We start from the raw sequence: 23,674 nt of genomic DNA on the forward strand, positions 1-23,674 counted from the left end.
CAGGCGCCCCTAATTTTACTTTCAATTTTTGGGTTTTTAAAAAAATTTTTTGATTTAATTTAAAAAATAATTATATGAACGTTTATATAGCTTCAAACTCAAGCCAATATATCTATAAAACAAGTTTCATTCAAAGAAGTCTAGCCTTCATCCTTTGCTCCTTTCTCTTTCCTCACAGAGAACCATTTCAGTTACTGTTTTGGTCACCTCTCTTTTTTTTTTTTTTTTAATTTTTTTTCAATGTTTTTTATTTATTTTTGGGACAGAGAGAGACAGAGCATGAACGGGGGAGGGTCAGAGAGAGAGGGAGACACAGAATCGGAAACAGGCTCCAGGCTCCGAGCCATCAGCCCAGAGCCTGACGCGGGGCTCGAACTCACGGACCGCGAGATCGTGACCTGGCTGAAGTCGGACGCTTAACCGACTGCGCCACCCAGGCGCCCCTGGTCACCTCTCTTTTTGAGAATGTGTGCATGTGTGTATGAACATAGTGTATACGTAGCATGCTGGTATATATATGTACACACATACACAGAGACGTCCCCCTCTTAAAAGGTAGAATACTACACACACTGTATAATACTTGATTTTTTCACTTAATATATTTTGGATACTGCTCCATGTGCTAAGATTTTAACTGGGATTACGATGCATCTATAGATGACGGGGGGCGTGGGAGGGTTGTTAACAAATTTATAACATTGAGTATTCTGATCAGTTAACCTGATCTATCTAGTTAGGCCTTCCTCTATCTAGTTAGGCCTAACCTCTATCTAGTTAGGCCTTCTTTAATCATCCCGATATCATAGTTATGTAGAAGTCTTACACATTGTTAGATTTATTCTTGGGTATTTTATCTTTTTGATGCATTGTTAAGTTTACTATTATAGGTTTAATTTTGAAATATTTGTTGTAGGTATGTAGGAATACAATTGATTTTTATATATTTGCGTATTATCTATTAATTATTTTGGACTTATTACATATACAGTCATGCTATCTGTAAAGAATGACTGTTTCTTCCTTCCTTTCTAGTTTGTTTACCTTTTTATTTTCTTGCCACAGTGCACTGAAAATCAGGACTTCTGATACAAACATTAATAGAAGTGATAATAATGAACTTCTTTGTATCTTCTCAATCTTCAAAGGAAAGTTACTAACATTTTTTGCCAATAAAAATGTTTGCTTTAGAATAGATACCTTTACAAAATTAAAGAAATTCTATTTCTAGTTTGCTAAGAGATATTTTGAAAAATGATAAATGGATATCAAATATTATCAAATGCTTTTTCTGTATTGAGAAGGCCTTATAATTTTTTCTTTTTTTAAAAAATCTAATGCAGTAAATTATATTATTTATTTTCTAAGCTTTTAATAATTTTGCATTCCCAGGATAAGCCAAATTGGTAACAATTTTTTTTGTTAGTTCTTTAATGCTCTCGATAGATGTTTTCTACAATTCATCTAACTTTTTTGGTTGTGGTCTAGGGCGGGTTCAAACTGCCTAGCTCACCATTAACTGGAAGCAGAAATTCTCTTTGTCTCTTCAATTCATTCCAAATACATTTTTATTCCAGCATTCCACCAAAACTGCTCTTATCATGGTTAACAAAGACCATCAAACGGCAACAAACTAAAAGGTCCATTCTCAGTCCTCACCATATTCACCACTCAGTAGCATTTTATAAAACAACCGTTAAGAGCATATTGTCTTTACTGGCCATTCTGTTAGCTAAGTGACTTTGACTAAGTTCCTTAACCTCCCTCAGCCTCAGTTTCTCTACAGTAAAATGTAAATGATAATGTTATCCAGTTCTAGGGTTGTTGTAAAGTTTAAGTAAGTACATCTAAGTCGTTTAGAACAACAACAAAAAAACATATTTTGTATATAAATAATTTCTATTATTTTTACTTCTAATAAAAAAAAAAGATTTCTTTTTTAACCATTCTGTCATGATTCTTATTTCTCTGGATATTCTTTCTCAGTCTCTTTCAGACTTTCAGACTCTTTCAGTCTCAGTCTTCATCTCTCCAGAATATAACTTTTGGAACTTAGTCTTCTGACAGCTTAATTTCTCTACCTAGACTTCCTTTCTACACAATATTATCCCATGACTTTAAAAATCACGTATATGTTAATGAGTCCCACAATTATAGCTTCTGTTGCAATCTCTTCCCTGAACTTCAGACTTACAGACTCTACTGACTAGTTAATATCTCGATTTAAATGTCTTCTAGGCAGCACATATTTAACATGGTTCAAACAAACTTTTTAAAATGATTTCCAACCCTTCAAAACCTAATCCAAGTTAGAATCATTTTATATGCCAATTATTACAGTATTTGCCAACCTTCTCCCTTCTACCCTTGCCCCTCTAGTCTGTTCTTCAAACTTCAATCAAACTGATATGTTAAACATTTAAGCCTGATCATATTACTTTGCTCAAAGCTTTCCATAGCATCCCATCGCATTCAGCATAAAAGCTCAAGTACTTTCCGGGCAGGGGTCAGCAAACTTTCTCTTCAAGGGCCAGAGAGCAAATATTTCAGGCTTTGCAAATCAATCACATTCTGCTGCAACCACAAAATATTATATGCTATACCTATATGCAAAGAGTATTAAGATTCTAAACTGCCACGTCCAAAAAAAATCATTATATTCTGTGGAATGTGACTAAAGTTTTCAAAAATGTAGTATGAGTTTTGGTTTCTAATGCTTAATATTTTTCACAGCAGTTCAATAAATATTTGCTGAATAAAAAAATAAGATATTTTTACAAAAAGATGGCAAAGACATTAAAGGTTAAATAATTTATTCTGTAAAATGTATCAAACAATTAATAGTGGACTTACTTTAGATTACTGATTCTAATCTCTGCACTTTCAGTAAGTTTCTTTGTTTCTTCTTTCCACCTATTGGCCACCTTCTGTTGAGTCACTAAGAGATGTCTCAGTTCAACAGTGGAATTTCGATTACTGTCTTCCATCTCTCTTAATTGAACTTCAAATCCATGTTCCTTTATTGAAAATTCATGTTCCATTGTACTGATCTAAGGAACAAAATGAACACATATCTTCCTTTATTTTTTTTTTTCTACTGTAGGGGATACATTGATCAGTGACACTTACAAAAGCAATAACTCATTGTGGTGTTTGTGGCACAGAAATGTCTGGATGAGATATATAAAAATATGTTTACAATTTTCCTTCATCACAAATGAAGACTTATCCTGTATTGTAATTTAAATTTGGTGAAACCAGAATTATGGACAATTTTTTTTGCAACACTTTCCTCAACATCTTAAAATGCCGGTAGGAAAAAAGTATACTATTTAATATAAAACTGCTCTCATTATCTACTTTCACTTTTGCTGCCAGGATCCATGGAAAATGTTCATGCTCTCAAATAACTGAGAGCTTTTTACTCAAACCATTAAAAAAAAGTTTACTAATTTATTATAAAGGGTACAACTCAGAAACAGGCAAATGGAATAGTTATATAGGGCAAGGTATGGATTTGGGGGTGTGCAAAGCCTCCACGACCTCTCCAAATGCACCATCCTCTCAGCACCTTAATGTGCTCAACTCAGAATCTCCTCAACTCACCTCATACTAAATTTCAAGTTGTCTTTTAAAGGGTTTTGTAAAGAAAGTAATATACGAGAGTTTCTTTACCACTTCAGTTATGGTATAAACAAATATTTCTTTTTCAGGAAAAAAAAAGACTATAAATAATGATTTTTCGGAATCTCATATGTAAGGATTGTCCATTATTTCCAGCTAATTTATGTCATTAGGGTAAAAATAACTTAATGCAGAATAAACATATAAGTAAATGCTTTTTGGATACTTTAGAAGCATTCTTAATTGGGGTTCAGGGAGAAAATTAAGCCCTAATGCTCTCAGGCATTCAGTGTATGTAATGAATTGCCTTCTCTTGAATGCTTCTAGAATGAAACTGTCTATACCATCCTTGAGGCAACTGACAAAACAGTCACTAGAACAATTTATTTGGTGTACTCTCAGGCCATCTTTATCTTACGATACTAAAGAAACATTATAAAGAATATTTATCTTATGATATTTTAAAGTAATGTGCTTTAAAGATCGTTACAGCTGGTATAGCTTATAGTAATTCATCAAATATGGCCACTTTCCAAAATCAAAAAAGGATGAATAAAAAGGACTCAACTTTACTCAATACCAAGGAAAACTAAACAACAGCAAAATCCATGGTTCTTGGGGTAAACTGCAAACACCCATCCTCACTACTTCTGCTAAATGCAACGTGCTTCCTAAAACTCTTAAATTTGGTTTCTCAAATAATACACAAGTAGAAATTTAAGACTTTATAAATACTGGCACTGGGAAAACAACCTTAGTTTTATTAATTCTCTATTATATTACAAGCTCCTGAGGCTCCTTGATTCCTGCTATTTTAATTTCTGTCTTATTGGATTCTGCAAATTTAGATTTGAATATGCTCCTACTCCTTCTCTGTCTCAATCTCAACCTTGCCTGGAGAAGCCATGGTTCTTATGTGTTAGGCAGAACTGTCTATTTCTGTCTTTGTCTCTCTCATATATATATTAAAAACTGATAAATGCATCTATACAGTTTTAGAAGTCTGCCTGCCTAGTTAACTCCCCATTTCTTCTTAGAAAGCTTATTTGTAATTTGATAAGCCTTGTTCTGAGGTTCTTTGTGACAACCTGGTCTTTGTCTACTTCTAACAAGCTTGTGTTGTGCTACTCTTCCCTTTTTTTTCTTTGTTTCTGTTACAATGGCTTCTCATTCTTGGCTCATTTTCACATGTAGTTCCCTTTGCCTGAAGTAATCTTACCTCTCCTGCTTGTCTTAGTTATTTCTATTCAATTTTTAAAACTTAGTTCAATTATTGCTTCTATCTAGAACCAAATCAAGTCCCTCTGTTATAAGTTCTCTCAGTGCCCTATGTTTTTCCTAAAGAGTATTTATTAGTTTGTAAATACATGTTAAAGTTTGCCCATCTCCATGAAAAAATGACAGTTTTAAGGTTGGGGGGGGGGCGCATGTCTTCATTACATTTTCAGCACCTGAAACATAGTAAAGTTCCCAAAACACATCTGTAGACCAAATTAATGATGGCTTTTTGGTATCAAAATGTAGTCTTTAAACACATGCCAGATCCTTTAGCTGGTGAAATTCCAACTGTTAAACTGGACAGATCTGCAGCTATGGACTACAAACAACTGAGTCTCCTATAACAGAAGTCCCACTAATGGTTAAATTCAATATATTGGTAGGAAGAAAGGATTTATGGTCTCCCTTTTTTCTTTGTGCTCTTCCTCTGCAGAGAACCACTCACACAAATAGTTCTGTCATCCTTTTGTTCTCCAAAACATCAATTACTATCCTGAACTGTTAAAGATAGATAAAATGTAGCACCAGGTAGGGAAAGTCATGAATTTCCCTCTCCCCCATTATAAAAACCAAAACCCCTAAACATACACATATTGTAAAGTTATGGAAGATTAAAAAAAATTAAAAACAAATATAAGGTTTCTGTAATTGACAACTCAGAGATAACTACCTCTACTCTACCTGTTGTTTTTTATTTATGAATTTTAGAAGTTAGAGTAGTGACTACAGAATTGCAATATATATATACTTATATTTTTTCTTATTGTTTTAAAACTTAGACATAGCAATATAAAAAACATTATAAATTATTTAGAACCAATTTTTAATGATGACTCAATACAGTATTTTATAGATGTACCATCTCATTGTTCCTTCATTTCTAGTTATGAATAATGTTGCAATGGATTTTTTGAATTATGAAATATTTTACTTATTTTCTTACGAGAAAATTTTAGACTCTAAATGTGTACCATTTTTTAAAAAAAAATTAATATTTATTTTTTTTGAGAGAGACAGAGTGCAAGTGAGGGAGGGAGAGGCAGAGAGAGAGGGAGACACAGAATCTGAAGCAGGCTCCAGGCTCTGAGCTGTCAGTATAGAGCCCGATGTGGGGCTTGAACTGACAAGCCGCAGTCGATTGACCTGGGTTGAAGTTGAATGCTTAACTGACTGAGCCACCCAGGGGCCTCTAAATGTGTATCATTTTAAACTCTCAGTTGCACATTCACTCACTGATAACTATGCAATTAATTAATAGTGGCTTTAAACTTTAAAAAAGTTATTTACTAGCACTTTGTTTCCTTAGTCTGTGACTTCTGTTCATGTCTCCTACACGTTCTTTTATTGGGTTATATTTTTTAAAGCTCCTTATGTATGAATGTTTTTTGTCTTTTGTCCCATTTACTAAAATTATTTCTCCCAGTTATTTCTTTTCAAAACATTTAAAAATGGTTCTAAATATTTAAAAACTTTATATACCTAAACCTACCAATATATTCATTTGCAATATCTTCCAATTTTGTTTGTTTTGCTAGGAAAGTTCTTTTCCATCTATCAGTTACATATCTGCCTACATTTCCCACTAATGTTTTATAGTGTCACTAATAGCTTTTAGTTATAAACCCATATGAAATTTATAATGTAAAATTTAAAATCGAACAAGGTACAAATATTTTTTCACCAAGTACACTGACTTATTTTATTATGGAAATGTTTTGGTATGAGAACTTTCAAGCATACACAAAATAAAAATAAAAATATTACAACGAATCCCTATGTGCCCATCAACCACATAGTGCACTTGTTTTATCTGCACTCCTACTAAACTTTCCTTTGCCAAGATTTATCTTTCTTTTCCTTACAATGAACTACATTCCAACTCAAGTTTTACACATATACTGACATGCCAGAGTCACCACCCTGATTTAGATATCTCAGGAGGCTCACTCATATGTCCTAATCATTACTCATTTTGTAATTGAAGTTGTAACCTCTATTCTGATCTCATCCTCATAGGTAATTATGCCTATTCTTCACTTTCAAATAATGAAATTAATAGACTAGAGATTTTTCGTGTCTGGCTTCTTTGTTCAACATTAGGTCTGTGAGACTCATCCATAATTACTTATAGTTCATTCTGTTTTATTGGTGCATCTATTTCATTATCTGAGTGTACCACCATTTATTTATGTAATCTCATGTGGATGAACATGAGTTATTTTCAGTGTTTGATATGATTAAAACTTTTATGAATATTCTTATACAGATGTCTTCATGAACATAAGCACTCATATCTATGGGTATGTAGCCAGGATTATTTGGCATCGTATGTATGTATGTATGTCCAACTTTAAAAGATAATGCTAACTGCTGGTTGTACCAACTTACATTCTCAAAGTAGTGTATGAAAGTTCCAGTTGCTTTACATCTTTGTCAACACTTGATAGTCTTAGTTTTTTTTAATTTTATTTTAGCCATTCTGGTAGGTATGCAGTGGTACCTCACTGCAATTTTCATTATTTTGCTGATTAACAATGCAGTTGAACATTTTTTCATAAATTCTCTTTTATGAAGTGCCTATTTAAGGTTTTTACCCACTTTTGGAAACAGGTGTTTGTTTTTTCCTTATTAACTGCTAACTATTTTATCATTAACTGGTAACAGTTTTTATATTCTATTCTAGATATTAGTCCTTTTTTTGATTATGTTCTATTATATATACATATATATTATTGTGTTACAAGTGTATTATATTATACATACATTATATATACTTTCCATATTCCAAATACTTTCTTACTTTTCACCCTCTTAATGGTATCTTTTTTTTTTTTTAATATTTGTTTATTTCTGAGAGAGAGAGAGAGACAGAGCATGAGCAGGGGAGGGGCAGACAGAGAAGGAGACACAGAATCTGAAGCAGGCTCCAGGCTCTGAGTTGTCAACACAGAGCCCGACATGGGACTCGAACTCACAAACTGTGAGATCATGACCTGAGCCAAAGTCAGACGCTCAACTGACTGAGCCACCCTGATGCCCCAATGGTGTCTTTTTTTATTTCGACAATTGGATTGTGATTTTTAAAAAAAAATTTTTTTTTACATTTATTTATTTTTGAGAAACAGAGTGAGACAAAGCGTGAGTGGGGGAGGGGCAGAGAGAGGACACACAGAATCTGAAGCAGGCTCCAGGCTCTGAGCAAGCGGTCAGCACAGAGCCTGATGCGGGGCTCGAACCCACAGACTGTGAGATCATGACCTGAGCCGAAGTCGGACGCTCAACCGACTGAGCCACCCAGGTGCCCCGGATTGTGAATTTTAAGAGGCAAGACTGGCAAACCAGGGCTTGCATTGTACTTAATGGTGTCTTTTGATGACTCAATAATATTAATTTAATGAAATCCAATTAATTTATTATGATTATTGCATTTTGTGTTCTCATTAAGAAATTCTTTCTAACCCAAGATCATGAAGATTTGAAGCTTGAAGGTCCACTGTTTTATATGTTGCATTTAGGTCTACAAGACAGCTCAAATGAGTTTAAATGTGTGGTGTGATATAGGGGTCAAGGTTTATTTTAAAAATATGGACCCAATTGATCTAGCATCATTTTTTATAAAGATAATTCTTTCCCTGTTGAACTACAGTAGTGCTTTTGTTATAAATGAGGTGATTATGAAAAATGGGTTTGTCCCTGGACTATGTTTTGTTCCATTGATCAAATTGATTATTATTGATAGCACAGTGTTACTGTAGCTTTATATCGTCAATATCTGGTGGTGTGATTCTTCCCTTTTGTTCTTCAAAGATTTCCCACATACTAAACCATAAAGTACAAACCTCTCTGTATGATCTACAAAGCTGTCTTTCAGAGTTAAAGCTTTTATTAATAACTACAGTGTCTGATACATGCAGAAGGCAATACATATGGGTTGATATGAATTAGGTTGGAATGTGACTTTGTATGAGTACACAGTAACAAAAAACAAAGTTAAACATGAATACTGCTATCTCAATCTTTACTATGAAACTGGAAGATACAGCTTTTTACCATAAAGAGTTAATGCCACCTTTTACAAAAGTTGCATGGAATGGGGTAAAGCAAGCAACATGCTGATGGTCACACCAGTGCTTCTTGAAACTCCCTTAAACATGTTCCTATTGTCAAAGCATGTTAAACATTACCATGAAGAAAGAGGGAAGGAGAGGGAAAATAAAGGGGATTTTTTTTTTTCTAGAAGGGACTTTTATCCCTTGCCTTCCTCCTAGCGTGGAAATTTTAGACTACCTATGAGAGGTTCTCAGAGCATACTGATGTAGCATCCTCTATAGAGCTAGTTTTAGAGTTCAATTTTTAAGAGGCTATTACAGAAGGGAGGATGACAGTCTGTAAAGTTATCTCATCTATAGTTTTGCTAGCACTGCTTAAATTTCTTTGGCAAGAATATCAGTGTATTTCATGGTTGGAAAGAATTTTTTTTTGTGTGTGGATAGTGAAAGCAATCATTTTTAAGTATGCTTGCCAAATTCTACAATACAAAAAAGACTGGTTAATGCTCTGCATTATGATTTAGTGCTATCTGATGAAAAGGCAAAAAAAAAAAAAGGCCTTAAAAATGTTTTACTGGGTCTCTCTTATATTTTGATTTTTACAAGTACACATTTAACTCTAACTAGACTTGAAAATACCTTTAATTTGGCTTTTTTTTGAGCTTCAAGAGCAATCTTTCTTAAATCCTCAGTCTCTTTCTGTAACTGTTCATTTTCTTGCTGAAGTTTCAGCCTTTGTTCACTGACAAATCCACAGTTTTCTCTCTCAGACTCCAATAAGTTTTGAAGTTTCTGAATCATTTCTTGGCAACGTGATATCTCTTCTGAGGAACTGATAAAAAAACAAAAGGAACCCATAATTAAACTTAATGATCTGTAACAGAAGTCAAGCACTCTGTTTTATAGTGTAGACTTGTTTTGTTCTGACTCATTTCTCTTCACAGAGGATTTTTTTTCTTTTTTTAATTTTTATTTATTTATTTTTTTTAGATTTACAGCCAAATTAGTTAGCATATAGTACAACAATGATTTCAGGAGTAGATTCCTTAACGCCCCTTACCCATCCAGCCCATCCCCCCTCCCACAACCCCTCCAGCAACTCTCAGTCTGTTCTCTGTATTTATGAGTCTCTTCTGTTTTGAACCCCCCTGTTTTTATATTATTTTTGTTTCCCTTCCCTTATGTTTATCTGTTTTGTCGCTTAAAGTCCTCACATGAGTGAAGTCATATGGTTTTTGTCTTTCTCTAATTTCACTTAGCATAATACCTTCCAGTTCCACCCACGTAGTTGCAAATGGCAAGATTTCATTCTTTTTGACTGCCAAGTAGTACTCCATTGTGTGTGTGTGTGTGTGTGTGTGTGTGTGTGTGTGTGTGTATTTATATACCACATCTTCTTTATCCATTCATCCATCGATGGACATTTGGGCTCTTTCCATACTTTGGCTATTGTTGATAATGCTGCTATAAACATGGGGGTGCATGTGTCCCTTCAAAACAGCACACCTGTATCCTGTGGATAAATGCCTAGTAGTGCAATTGCTGGGTCGTAGGGTAGTTCTATTTTTAGTTTTTTGAGGAACCTCCATACTGTTTTCCAGAGTGGCTGCACCACCTTGCATTCCCACCAACAATGCAAAAGAGATCCTCTTTCTCCGCATCCTCTCCAACATCTGTTGTTGCCTGAGTTGTTATCTTCACTGAGGATTTAAACTATGTGGTTTCACAATGTTATATTAGCCCAGGCAAATACATTCAGCTTAGCAATCTTGACTAATACACTGAACAGTTACTACTCACCTATAAAATCTATGTGAAACTTTTTTCAAATTTTTACTAACACTGAGAATCACCGTGTAACAAGGACTTCAAGAGGATAAACTGAAGCTAATGATAAGGAAGGTGAAGTAGATAATGATCAAAACTCCTTTACTACTTTGATTAACTCCATAGGAAGACACATTAGGTGTCTAGATTACTAAATTACAATAAGACCTATTTCATATTTTTCTGTTGCATGACTTAAAATTTTTTTTTATAAACTTCCAGCTCTACAAATCTCATTTTATCAGTTTAAATAGGTTATAGTTCTTGAACTTTCTCAACAATGGATTATTGGGTAACACAACCTTCAAACATGTATGTTGCTTCAATATGCTAACTTATATTCCTATCTTTTAAAATTTCTATGTTTTCAAACCCAGCTAATCAAATACTGTGAACATTCTCTGGTCAACAGGTGTCAGAGGAAATATATATAAGGTCTTTTAGTTCCGTATACCATAACTCTTTTTTCCTATTCAACTCTGGCTGATAAAGTTTCTAATGAAATGATGGATCTAGGAAATGATCAAAGGATGATAAAATCAGAAAGATGCTAAGATCAGAAATAATCACATATTTTATTTTTCCTTTTCAAATTTTGATGTAAATTTTAGTTAACATACAGTACAATATTGGTGTCAGGAGCAGAATTCAGTGATTCATCACTTACATATAACACCAAGTGCTCATCATAACAAGTGCCCTCCTTAGTATCCATCACCCATTTAGCCTATCCCCCACCTGCCTCCCTCCATTAACTCTCAGTTTATGCTCTATCTTTAAGGATTTCTTAGGGTTTGTTTCCCTCTCTCTTTTTTCTCCCTTCCCCACCATGTGTTCATCTGTTTTATTTCTTAAATTGCACATATGAGTGAAATCATACTGTATGTCTTTCTCTGCCTGACTTATTTCACTTAGAATACACTCTAGCTCCATCCACGTTGCTGCCAATGACAAGATTTCACTCTTTCTTATGGCTGAGTAATGGTCCATTGTATATATGCTGCCTCTAATTTATCCACTCATCAGTCGATAGGCGTTTGGGATCTCTCCACAGTTTGGCTATCGTTGATAATTCTGCTATAAACATCAGGGTGCACATATCCCTTCGAATCAGTATTTCTGTATCCTTTGGGTAAATGCCTAATACTGCAATTGCTGGATCGTAGGGTAGGTCTGGAAAAGAGTATGGAGGTTCCTCAAAAAGTTAAAAATAGAACTACCCTACAACCCAACAACTGCACTGAACAATGTTTATTCATTTTTGAGAGAGACGGAGAGAGAGCACATGCACATGAATAGGAGAGGGGCAGAGAGAGGGTGACAAAGGATCCAAAATGGACTCTATGCTGATAGCAGAGATCCCAACGTGGGGCTCGAACTCACAAACCCTGAGATTATGACCGGAGCCGAAGTTGGATGCTTAACCAACCAAACCATCCAGGCATCCCTCCTGTGATAGTTTTTGACTTAAATTCTATTTGTCTGATATAAGATACTCCTGCTATCTTTTGGGCACCATTCGCATGGAATATCTTTTGCCATCTCTTCATTTTCAGCCTGTGTATTTCCTCAAGTTTAAAGTGACTCTCTAGTAGGCAACATATAGTTGGATTTTATTTTCTTTTTTTTTTTTCAACGTTTTTTATTTATTTTTGGGACAGAGAGAGACAGACAGAGCATGAACGGGGGACGGGCAGAGAGAGAGGGAGACACAGAATCTGAAACAGGCTCCAGGCTCCGAGCCATCAGCCCAGAGCCTGACGCGGGGCTCGAACTCACAGACCGCGAGATCGTGACCTGGCTGAAGTCGGACGCTTAACCGACTGCGCCACCCAGGCGCCCCTGGATTTTATTTTCTAATCCATTCTGTCACTCTGTCTTTTGATTGGATGATTTAATCCACTTAAATTAAAAGTAATTACTAATAGGTAGTAACTCGTGATTTTGCTGTTTTCCATTTTGTAGTTCCTTTGTTCTTTTATTCCTATTTTAGTTGTCTTCCTTTGTGATTTGTTGAATTTTTGTAGTAGCTGCTTTCATTCCTTTCTCTTTACCTTTTGGGTGTCTACTACACATTTTTTTTTTTTTTCTGATTAGCATGAGACTTACATAAAACGTCTGTTATGAGTCTATTTTAAATTGGTAACAATTTCGGGGCGCCTGGGTGGCTCAGTCGGTTAAGCGTCCGACTTCGGCTCAGGTCACGATCTCGCGGTCCGTGAGTTCGAGCCCCGCGTCAGGCTCTGGGCTAATGGCTCAGAGCCTGGAGCCTGCTTCCGGTTCTGTGTCTCCCTCTCTCTCTGCCCCTCCCCCGTTCATGCTCTGTCTCTCTCTGTCTCAAAAATAAATAAACGTTAAAAAAAAAAAAAATTAAAAAAAAAAATAAATTGGTAACAATTTCAATCACTTTTATTTCTCTCTCTCCTCACATTCTGTGTTATTGTTGTCATACTTTACATCTTTTTATATTGTATATCAATTATCACTTTATTGTACTTCTTGTTATTTTTAATAATCTTATATTTTAGCTTCTATACTAGAGTTAAAAGTGATTTATGTAGTACTATTATGAGTCTTAGAGTATTCTGACTTTGGCAGTATACTTTCCTTTACCAGAAAGTTTTATTCTTTCACATATTTTTATGTTTCTAATTAGTATCCTTTCAGTTCCATTTGAAAACTCTAGCTTTTCTTATACAGCAACTCTAATAGTGATGCACTCCCTTTTGAGCTTTTGTTCATCTTAGGAAGTTTTTTTTTATTTTTCAACTTTTTTATTTTTTTTATTTTTTTTATTTTTGGGACAGAGAGAGACAGAGCATGAACGGGGGAGGGGCAGAGAGAGAGGGAGACACAGAATCGGAAACAGGCTCCAGGCTCCGAGCCATCGTCCCAGAGCCTGACGCGGGGCTCGAACTCACGGACCGCGAGATCGTGACCTGGCTGAAGTCGGAGGCTTAACCGACTGCGCCACCCAGGCGCCCCTCTTAGGAAGTTTTTAATCTCTCTTTTACTTTTGATGGACAACTTTGCTGGGTATAGTATTCCTGGTTTGCACTTTTTTTCTTTCAGTACTTTGGATATATCATGCCACTTTCTCTCTGCTACAAAGTTTCTTCTAAGAAATCCATTAATACTTTTATTGGGGTTGGAGGGAGTCCCATGTATGTGATGAGTCACTTCCTGTTTTAAAAATTCTTTTTTATTCTTGGCAATTTGATTATAATGTGTCTAGGTGAAGACCTCTTGATGTTGAGCCTTTCTGTGATTCTTTGAGTGTCATGGATCTGGATGTTCAATTCCCTCCCCAGATTTGGGCAGTTTTCTATTATTATTTCTTTACAAGCTTTCTGTTCCTTTCTCATTCTCTGCTCCTTCTGGGATTTTCATAATGTGTATACTAATTCACTTTAAGATGTCCCATAACTCATGTAGGTTTTTTTCAGTCTTTTTCATTCTTCTCTTTGTTCCCCTAACTGGATGATTTCAAATGACCTCTCTTCAAGCATGCGGATTTTCTTCTGAATGATCAAATCTGCTACTGAAACTCCACAGAATTTTTCAGTTCAGTTCTTCAGCTCCAGGATTTCTGTTTGTTTCTTTTTAATGGATTCTACTTCTTTGTTAAACTGCTCATTTTGTTCATGTAACATTTTTCTGATTTTATTTAGTTGACTCTGTTCTCTTATAGCTGAGTTTCTTTAAGACGATATTTTAAATTTTTGTTAAGCAGTCCATGGATCACCATTTCTTTTGGGTCAATTATTAGTTTCCTTTATTAGTTTATTAGTTTCCTTTGATGATGTCATATTTGCCCGATTCTTTCTTGGTATCTGTGTATTTGAAGAAGCAGATTCCTCTTCTAGTCCTTACAGACTGAAGGAGGAAGACTTCCTCCTGCCAAGTCCCACAGCTGATGAGGCTGCTTCTGGGATTGTGGTTGAGCAAGGCTGAAACCATGTCATGTGGCTACTGCCAAGTTCATGTTTGGCAGGCATGTAACCAAGGGCACAATCAAGTGTTTTGTCCAGTGAGTTCCTAAAGGTGCTCCTGTCATGCCACTGAACTGGTCCATATGTGCACAGGACTGTTTCTGGACTGTGGTAGAGTGGGACTAAAGCTGGGTCACAAAACTACTTCACGGATTGTAGTCAGTTCTGAGGTCAGTGGGTCTGTAACTGTAAGCATCTATGGGTGTAGCTTGTGCTGAGTCTTTTGGGTGGTTGGCTGGACGCCTAGCCATGAAAGACTACCTCAAACTGTGGTACAGCAAAGCTGGATCCATGTCTTATGGTTTTTGCTAAGTCTGCAGTCAGGTCTGTGGTTGGCAGGCCTGTTACCAGAGGTGTGGCCAGGTGTGACTTCTGCTGGGTAACTGTTAGTACTCCCAAAACTGGGCTGGTTCTGGGTGGCAGGGTTGCTTCCAGACTACAGTAGAGTGGAACTAAAGCCAGGTTGCAGGGACAGTAAGGTCTGAGTTTGGCAGGCCTGTTATCAGAAGCACTCACAGGCATGGCTTCTCCTGAATCCCTAAGTGGAAGAGGCTAGGTGCAGGACTGTCAACAAGCAGGGCTAGAGCCAAGTCCACATGTAGATGGGGCTGCTTTGGCCCATAGATAGGACCATAGTATATGCTGGCACTGGTGTGTAGACCTGCCTCTCTGTTTTTGGGCTCCAGTAGTGATTTGTAACCTCCTACCTGGATCCCAAAGCTTTCACAAAGGCACTTTTGTCCAGGGATGCCTTTCACATATTTGTTTCTGTGGAGGGATATGGGCTGGGTACCTCCAATTCATTCCACTATATTGCTGACAGTATTCATCTTTATTTTTAAAATATCTATCAAACATATTCTGTAACAGATTGAGATTTCATGCAATTCAAATTAAGTTTTACAGTATTAAGTAACACTCTGGCAGGAAAGGTAGAAAATTAGTTAGAACGGATATACCAGATTATAAATTTACCATTTTAATAGACAATGTAATAAATAAACATGAAGGATTATTATAGAATATTCAAAAAAAAAAAGAAATATAAGTATAAACTGATTATAAAAGCAATAATTGTAAGGAAGCTACTGCAATAGCTTAGTATGAAGAAAAACCCAATCTTATAAGCATTCTATTTAACTGCCAGAAAGGAGAAATTTGATACAAATGGTATAATACTGTTGAATCGTTTCTTCTGAAACAAATTAGTTTTCAGAAATAAGCTTGAAAAAAATTCTATTTTGTGCTAAATTTTTTGTCCCAACATATATATAAGTCCTATTTAAGAAAAGTAAAGAATCTGTCAAAAAGTATGTGAATTATAAAAATGTTAATAGAAAATGTAAAATAACTTACTTTATTTCAAGTTGTTTTATTTTATTTTCTGCCGTCTTAAGTCTTAGCTGAAGATCGTCTTTTGAACGTTCTGCAACCAGGCATCTTTGGTGCATTTCCTCTAGTTTTCTGTAATCACTTTCATTTACTCTGCCTTCATGGTAAATCTGCAAAAGAAGCTTATATGTACTACCTTACAGAAGAAAACTGCCTTAACAAATTATACAGTTTAGAAACTGAAATCAATGGATAAATAAAAACCCATAATCATGTGTTCATCTGTTCCCACTGTAACACACTAAAACATATCAATAATTTTGGTGTTTCATATTTATAAAATAAAATGTTGAAAACTGACATATAATTGCTTATTTTTTGAAATTATTCATGCTTATGGTAAACTATTCAAAAAGTTTTAATATTTTATCCTTTCTTTTATTAATGTGCTGTATCATGCTGACTGATTTGTGAATACTGAACCACCCTTGCAACCCAGGAATAAATCCTATTTGATCATGGTGAATGATTTGTTTTTTTTAATGTATAGTTTGGATTCAGTTTTGTCATTGAGAATTTTTGCATCTATGCTTATCAGGAATACTAGCCTGTAGTTCTCTTTTTCAGTGGTGTCTTTATCTGGTTTTGGTATTAGGGTAATACTGGCCTCATGGAATGAATATGGAAGTTTTCCTTCCTTTTCTATTTTAGGTAATAGTTTGGGAAGAATAGGTATTAACGCTTCTTTAACTGTTTGATAGAACTTCCTGTGAAGTCATCTGGTACTGGGGACAGTTTCCATATTTTAAAAAGAAATATAAAATAGTTGAAATAAAAAAAATACTCTAAATGTCACCACTTAGAGATAATTGTTTTGATTCAATTGTCTTGAATACCTTTTAAGAAAATTCTATATTCTGGTATTAAAAAATACAGACATATGCTATGGAGGAATGAGTAGAACTATCTGAAAGTGACTTCAGAATCTTACTCTGGTTTAACTAGACAATGATCTAACTGAAACGGGAGTTCCTCTTTCCCCAACGGGAGTGACTGTACCCAAGCTCAGCTTCTTAGAAGACTAAGCTTCCTACCACGACACAGGGGCTATAACATCCCAAGAAGTGTGAAGTTGCCAGGTGCTAAGCAGCTCACATTTTCAGACAAATTCCATACAAGGCTATCCTCTAAATCCAGACTGCCTGGCAAATAACCTGTATCTTCTTCCACTGAAAAGACTGCTTTGTCACTCCTACTCTATAAAAAGGTAAAGTATCAGCAAGTTAATGTCCCACTACTAAAATACAGGCCTATAGTATAGTCCCAGCAGTGCTTTGACTTCAGCACACTTGTTTGTTGGACAGTGGGAGAATTAGGGACCTGTGCCTTCTCTTTACCTGTTGTCTTCAGTATTATAAGTTTTACATTTCCTCAATTAAGCCTATTCCTTACTCTATGCCATGTAATATTAAGAAATTCATCCCAGAATATTAAGAACACATCATTTTTTGATGTATAGCAGGCGGCAATCTAAATGGGATCTATACCTATTCCATAACATATAGTAACTCAGAAGGAATCAACCTTGCAGGAGAAAGATGACCATAAAGGTCCCACTTGGAATATGACATGTATGCTATATGCTGCTTTGTAAAGGACTCATTTACTATCTGATGTCATGATCTTTTTATGTCAATAACACATATATGTCACATGCTTTTTACTGATTGCTAAGTTTACTGATTTTCTTTATGCTATGTAGCACAGCATGTATGTACTCTTCTTTGAAAATCAAAGTCTGACTGTAACATTTAGTATTTGTTAACATTAGGTAACTTACTTAACCTCTCTACAAAAGTTCCTAATGCACCACTTAAAACACCGTATATTCTGCACCAAGTGTAGTCTCCATTTTTTCCCAAGGCATTTTACAAGAGTGGGATATTTACTGATGATAAAAAAGCTATCTAAGTCAGAAATAAATTTTAAACTACACACTTCTTACAGTATTTTTTCATAAATATCATTTGGGTAATATTTTTCTACTTACAAAATAAAAATCTATACTTTTAAAAGGTTAAAATCAGAGCAATGTTGTAATTTTCTGGTTATACATATTTGTATTTATAGATGGCCTGAACCCAATAAAAGTTGGCATAGAATTTAAAAACACAAGGAAGATGAAGTAAAATTTACTACTGGAATAAGGTTTAATCAAGGATAGCTACTTCAAAAAATGTACACCTTTAAGTAAAAAGTACAAGTACTATGGCCACTCTTATAAAGAAATGTATTCAGGCAATACTAGTATTTAAGTACAGATTCTGAATATATTCCAGGTAAAAACACTCACTTATAATATAGGGGTTGCTAGTAGGCAGCGTGATGAAAGCAAACAGTAATAGTGAATATCTGCAGTTGAGTTTAGGTATTTTTTCCTTTTTACCTTTTCTAGTTCTTCTTCCACTGCTTTTTTCTCCCTAATGGCTCGTTCAATTTGGCTTTGTTTTTCAGCACACTCCTATAAATTCAATTCATATTGTAAATAAATATGTTTGTAAAAACTTAAGAAAAATATGGGTAAAATGATTTGTTTGTAACAAAGAAATACCAACAAACAAATTCTTGTTTGTAACAAGAATACCACACTTACACTATCAACAGAGCATGACCATATTGATTATTCAACAAAAACAAAAAAACCTCAATCTTCAAAGAGCTGCCTATCTCAGGATTTCAGAAATCGCCTCCAGCACAGAATGTCAAGGAGTTCTAAGCAAACATACTAAATGGGTGACAGAGGTTGAGGGATTCCAGAGAGAAAAAAATAAGACCCCTTTCTCATATTAGTTTTATTCATATACTCATATCACATATTTTAATTTCTTAAAAATGTTATTTATTTTCAGAAGGAGGGGGAGGGAGAGAATGCATGCGTGAGCTAGCAGTGGAGGGGCAGAAAGAGAGGGAGAGAAAGAGAGTACGAAGCCCAATTCACAAACCATGAGATCGTGACCTGAGCTGAAATCAAGAGACCTCTTATCACGTATTTTAAAAGGAAACACAGAACTGGGCAGTGACACCATATCCTGAGGATAACCTGTGGCCTAAAATGTACATGGGTATATAAATTCAATTTTTTTTTTTTGGCAAAACTTATAAACAGCCAACGTACATAGTAAATTTTACTAACATGATCATTAAACATTTCTGCTCATGAGGCACCTGGGAGGCTCAGTCGATTAACCAGCCAACTTTGGCTCAGGTCATGATCTCGTGGTTCATGGGTTCGAGCCCCGCATTGGGCTCTGTGTGGACAGCTCAGAGCCTGGAGCCTGCTTTGGATTCTGTGTCTCCCTCTCTCTCTGCCCTCCTCTGCTTGCACTCTGTCTCTAAAATAAATAAACATTAAAAAAACTTTTTTTAACATTTCTCCTCAAAAGGCTTTAATCAGTAAAACTGAGCAAGCATATCAATCAGCTGATAAAATTTAATATTTTGCAAATGAGACTAAACTAAAAACAACCTTTATAATGACTGGCTCCTCACAGCTATTTGTTTTTAACTATTTATTTATTTTTGAGAATCAGTGTGATTATTTTCTACTAATTGTAGATTATGCTTTGGATGAACCCGCTTACTGTCAGTACACTACTAATTAATATTCAACTATTTTTAGCATAACTTTATTTTATTTTTTATTTTAAAAATGTTTATTTATTTTGAGAGAGCATATGCACCTGTGAGTGGGGGAGGGGCAGAGAGAGAGGGGGAGAGAGAATCCCAAGCAGGGATGGATCCCATGACTTGAGCTGAAATCAAGAGTTGGACGCTAAACTGATGGGGCCATCCAGGTGCACTCAGCATAACTTTATTTTATTTAAGTATCAAAATGTTTTTAAATTTTGAAATAAGCTTCTAAATTGTGAATTCTGATTATAATGAAGATCTTAACCCTATGTTACAAATCAGATGATTAATCTAAATTATCTTTCATTAAGCTAGAATTATTAGTGCACAAGAAATGAAACTTTAAACATTCCATATATATTCATATAGTAAGTCGCTAATCTATGAAAAGGTAGTTTTATGGTGTGATATTTGGGATTTCTTCTATGTTGATATGTGATTTTTAATAGACTATTTTTAGAGCAGTTCAGATTCACAGAAAAATTGAGAAGTCAGAGATTTCTGCTATGCTTCTTGACCCCATAATATGCAAAGCCCTCCCCTATTTTCAACATCCCTCACTGTAGTTATACACTTGTTAATACTGATGAACCTATAATGACACAACCTTATCACTCAAAGTCCATAGCTTACATTAGAGTTCACTCTTGGTGCTGTTCATTTTGTGAGTTTGGACACATTTATAATGATATGTATTCACTACAGAGTAGGTACAGTGTCCTAAAAATCCTCTCTGCTTCACCTATGCCTATTTATCCCTCTCTTCTCCTTAACTCCTGATAACCATCAGTCTTTTTACCCCATAGTTTTGCCTTTCCAAGAATGCCATACAGTTGGAATCAAACAATATGTAGCCTTTACAGACTAGCTTCTTTCACTTAATAATATGTGTTTACGTTTCCTCCATGGTTTTTTTCATGGCTTGATAGCTCATTTCTTTTTAGTGCTAAATAACTGTCTGAATGTACCACAGTTTATCCATTCACCTAACTAAAGGACATCTTGGTTGCTTCCAAATTTTGGCAACTGTGAAAAAAGCTGCTATAAACATCCATGTTGAGTTTTTTTGTGTGGACATAAGTTTTCAACTCCTTTGGATAAATACAGAAGAGTATAATTGTTGGACAATATGTTAAGAGTATATTTAATTTTGTAAGAAACCATCAAACTGCCTTCAAAAGTGGCCATACCATTTTGAATTACCACCAGCAATGAATGAGAATTCCTGTTGCTCCACATTTTCCCCAGAGGTTGGTGGTATCAGGGTTCTGGATTTTGGTCATTCTAACAGGCATATCTGGCACATACTTGATGTAATGAATGGCACCTCATTATTACTTTAATTTGTATTTCCATGGTGACATATGATGTGTAGCACCTTTCTGTATGTTTATATGCCATCTGTATATGTTCTTTGGTGACGTGTCTGTCAAGGTCTTTGGTCCAGTTTTTAATTGAGCTGATTTCTTACTGTTGAGTTTTAAGAGTTCTTCATATATTCTGGATAACAGTCTTTTGTCAGTTATGTCTTTTGCAAATATTTTCTCCTAATCTGTGGTTTGAATTTTCATTCTCTTGACTATCTTTCACAGAGAAACTTTTCATTTTAATGAAGTCCAACTTACCAATTGTTTCTTTCATCAATCATGCCTTTGATATTATATCCAAAAATTCATTACGAAACTCAAGATCATCCAGGTTTTCTTCTATGTTATCTTCTAGGAATTTTATAGTTTTGCATTTTACATTTAGGGTTGCGACCCATTAAAAAAAACTTTTTAATGTTTATTAATTTTTGAGAGACAGAGAGGCAGAGCATTAGCAGGGGAGAGACAGACAGGGAGGAAGACAAAGAATCTGAAGCAGGCTCCAGGCTTTGAGCTGTGGGGCTCAGACTCATGAGCCATGAGACGAACTGAGCCGAAGTCAGACACTTAACTGACTGGGCCACCCAGGTGCCCCAGGAATGTGACCTATTTTGAATTAATTATTGTGGAAGGTGTGTCTGGATTCATTCTTTTACATGTGAATGTCTAATTGTCGTAGCACCATTTGCTAAAAAGACTTATCTTTGCTCCACTGTCTTACCTTTGCTTCTTTGTCAATGATCAGCTGACTGTATTTATGTGGGTCTATATTTTACTCCATTCTAGGTTGTTTTATTTCATTTATTTTATTTCATTGATCTGCTTGCCTATTCTTTCACCAAGATCACACTATCTTGATTATTATAGCTTTAGAGTGAGTCTTGAAATCTGGTAGTATTAGTCCTCTGACTTTCTTCTTCTCCTTCAGTGTTGTATTGGCTATTCTGGGTCTTTTGTCTCTCCAGATATACTTTGCAGTCAGTTTGTCAATATCCACAAAATAACTTACTGAGATTTTGACTGGGATTGCACTCAATCTATGGATCAGGCTGTGAAGAACTGACATTTTGACTGAGTCTTCCTATCCATGAGCATGGACTATCTCTTCATTTATTTACTTCTAGTTTGATATCTGTCATCAGTTTTCCTCACATAGACTTTGTATATTTTGTTAGATATATATCTAAGTAATTTTTTTACATGCTAAGGTAAATGGCACTGTGTTTTTAGTTTAAAATTCCACTTGTTAATTGCTGGTATGTGGGAATACAAAGGACTTTTGTATATTAACTCTATATCCTGCAACCTTACTATGCTATGATTGCTTCTTTCTTTTTGGTTGAATTTTTTGGGGTTTTACTTTTATTTTTTATTTTAGAAAGACAGCACACAAGCAGGGAAGAAGGACAGAGGAAGAGAGAGAGAGAGAGAGGGAGAGATTGATTTTTAGGAAGGCTCCATGCTCAATGTGGAGCTTGACATGGGGCTCAATCCCACGACCCTGGGATCATGACCTGAGCCAAAATCGAGTCAGATGCTCAACTGACTGAACAACCCAGGGCCCCCCCACCCCCGCCACTTTTTTTTGTTTGTTTTCTACATAGATAATCATATCAAATTTCTTCCTTCCCAATCTATGTAACTTTTATTTCCATTTTTAGTCAAATGGCATTAGCTAGTACTTCCAGGATGATGTTGAAAAGTAATGGTAAGAGGTCACATCGCTGCCTTGCTCCTGATCTCAGTGGGAAAGCTTTTGGTTTCACAGCTGTAGGCTTTTTGTAGATATTCTTTATCAAGTTGAGGAAGTTCCCCTCTGTTTCTAGTTTACTGCAAGTTTTTATCATGAATGGGGGTTGGATTTTGTCAAATGCTTTTTCTATAGCTGCTTATATGATACCCATGTGATTTTTAATGTAGATATTAGTAACAAGGTTGGATCACACTTCTGAATCTGGTGAACGGCATATAAATAATGGTATGTTATATACTATGCATCTCTCTCTACCCAATTCACCATTTCACTGCCCAATGATGACAAAAAAAAAAAATATTTGGTTAACCTCAAACAACAAAGTTAAAATTAGATAGAAAAGTTGAACCTTTCTAGAGAAATATACTAATTCTATTAAAAATTCACAGTAATACTAAAGCGAGTATTTAAAATTACTATTATTAAAAAGCCTTCATGAATATTTACTATTAATCACCACCAACATTCCTACCTTTTGGGCACAATATGACCAAATGATAACTAGATATTTTTTCAAGTACTCATGGAGTATTTCCAAAATTATACCCTATAGTGTACCATAAAGAAAATCACAACAAATATTAAGAATCAATATCATATAGACTATACTCTATGGCCTCTATTTAACTAGACTAGAAACCAATAATAAAAAGATATCTAAATACCTATGCACATGGAGATTCAAAATTAGACTTCTAAAAAATTCACATATCCAAAAAAGATCATATTGAATTTTTCATTTTACTTGCATAAAATTTGGGC

The 23,674-nt window shown here is 35.1% G+C and overlaps 1 protein-coding gene across 4 annotated transcripts in view; it reads right to left on the bottom strand.

The window, feature by feature from the left end:
- SCLT1 (sodium channel and clathrin linker 1) overlaps nt 1–23,674 on the bottom strand; it is a 219,202-nt gene that overhangs the window by 50,536 nt on the left and 144,992 nt on the right. For all 4 annotated transcript variants that reach the window (XR_007457905.1, XM_049631174.1, XM_049631176.1 and 1 more), the window contains exons 15-18: nt 18,549–18,623; nt 16,127–16,272; nt 9,591–9,783; nt 2,854–3,050 (exon numbers count right to left, since the gene is read on the bottom strand). Coding sequence is in view for 3 of the 4 variants with exons in the window: in XM_049631174.1 (XP_049487131.1) it covers nt 2,854–3,050; nt 9,591–9,783; nt 16,127–16,272; nt 18,549–18,623 (611 nt within the window). In the remaining variant the exon portion in view is untranslated. The remainder of the gene's footprint in view (nt 1–2,853; nt 3,051–9,590; nt 9,784–16,126; nt 16,273–18,548; nt 18,624–23,674) is intronic.

The sequence above is a fragment of the Panthera uncia genome, chromosome B1 (genome assembly GCF_023721935.1).
Source record: "Panthera uncia isolate 11264 chromosome B1, Puncia_PCG_1.0, whole genome shotgun sequence".
Lineage (NCBI taxonomy): Eukaryota > Metazoa > Chordata > Mammalia > Carnivora > Felidae > Panthera > Panthera uncia.